This window comes from Stegastes partitus, unplaced genomic scaffold, assembly GCF_000690725.1.
Source record: "Stegastes partitus isolate 25-593 unplaced genomic scaffold, Stegastes_partitus-1.0.2 Scaffold2054, whole genome shotgun sequence".
Taxonomy (NCBI): Eukaryota; Metazoa; Chordata; class Actinopteri; family Pomacentridae; genus Stegastes; species Stegastes partitus.
The window spans coordinates 63,662-65,211 of record NW_007579785.1 but is presented as its reverse complement, the minus strand read 5'-3'; the positions used below and the strand labels follow the sequence as shown (position 1 = coordinate 65,211).

The 1,550-nt window shown below is 48.3% G+C and overlaps 1 protein-coding gene across 1 annotated transcript in view; it reads left to right on the top strand.

Annotated features, from left to right (window-relative positions):
• LOC103373746 (cGMP-dependent protein kinase 1-like) overlaps positions 1-1,550 on the top strand; it is a 52,914-nt gene that overhangs the window by 7,159 nt on the left and 44,205 nt on the right. Inside the window, exon 2 of the mRNA XM_008303714.1 lies at positions 280-446. Within this exon, the coding sequence (XP_008301936.1) occupies positions 280-446 (167 nt within the window). The remainder of the gene's footprint in view (positions 1-279; positions 447-1,550) is intronic.

The window sequence follows — 1,550 nt, the reverse complement described above, 5'->3', positions numbered from 1 at the left end:
GACCTTTTTAAATGCTAGCAGCACTTTCTCGTTGTGATGCTAGCTACATGTTTTTTGCTAACATGACTTTTTTACAGTCTGGGTTTCGGACTCGTGGGTCTCAGTCTTGAAGGATGTGGACGTTTGGTCCAGAAGGTTTTTAGAATCGGTTCTCTTTCAGGTTTTACGTCTTGTGTTCTTTCAACTTGTCCTAAACGGTACCGGTCCAGTCCATGCAGAGCGTCGACTCCAGGTTCTTCAGCTTGTCGCTGTGTTTAAAGGTTCTCTGTGGTTCTGCAGGTCCAAGGAGCTGATCAAGGAGGCCATCCTGGACAACGACTTCATGAAGAACCTGGAGCTGTCTCAGATCCAGGAGATCGTGGACTGCATGTACCCGGTGGACTATGGGATGGAGGCCTGCATCATCAAGGAGGGAGACGTGGGCTCGCTGGTCTTCGTCATGGAGGGTGAGAATGAAACACGGTGTAGCTTCATCTGGAGGTTCTGGAGGCCTCCTCTCTCTCTGCTGTGGGTTTTCTCTGACCCAGGAGGTTTCAGGTCTCCGTAGTGACGGACTCGGAGCAGGTCAGTGGTAAAAGTTTTAAACCTGATTTACTGAACGACGTGTTTCAGAACCGGTCCAGTCTGGTCCTCCAGGTTCGTCAGTCTCCAGGTCTGGAGGAGCTTCAGATGTCGCTTTGGTTTTTATCTTCGGTCGTATTTTACTCCAACATTCATCTCAGGCGACTCAGTCTCGTTGAATTTGTAGTTTTCTGATTTCCTCTGAGTTGCAGCTTCAGAAGTTCTTCTAGTAGGTGGAGCAATCATAGCAACTGGACCTGCTTGAGGTCCTTGAAGACGTTCCACCTCCATCCAAGAGGCTTCATCAGCTCTGACTGACTGGTTGGGAGTTCCACATGCTGATATCCTGAAGGAGACATTAACACCTGAGTTTTAATTGGAGGTTTGTTGCTCCTCCCCCTCGTTATGTGGATCGTTAGTGCTCCTCCTGACACAGTGGGGTTCGTTAGGGTCTCTGTGGCTCGGTGTGGATGTGGTTCATGTTCCTGTGGAGAGATCTGAGGACTGAGCTGTGAACAGGTGAGAGGTGAAGCCTCAGACCTCCACCTCTGCTCAGGAAAGCTCCTAACGTGGATTTTATGAGGTTTGTTGGAACATATGTCAGTGTTGTGAGCTGGTTGGATCGGGTCTCCATCCAGATGGTCCTCTCTGCTCTGTGGACCTGCAGCAGGAACAGAACCAGTCTGACGTCTCCCAGTTGACTCTGATGAATCATCTGTTCTCTGACAGGTCGGTTGTTTCATCCTGTGCAGTGACGAGAGCCGCTTCATTTCCTCTGCAGACACTCGTTAGTCTGGATGTTCGTTAATGAAGAACTTCCTGATGAAAGCTACGAATCCAACCAGAAGCTAGAAGCTCTGGTCCCGTAGAAATAAACATCATCTAACGTGAACGACGAGCTTCACGTGTCGAGTTCAGTAAACAATAACACCAGTAACAACAACAACAACAATAATAATAATAATAATAGTGTTGTCGAACACAGAACA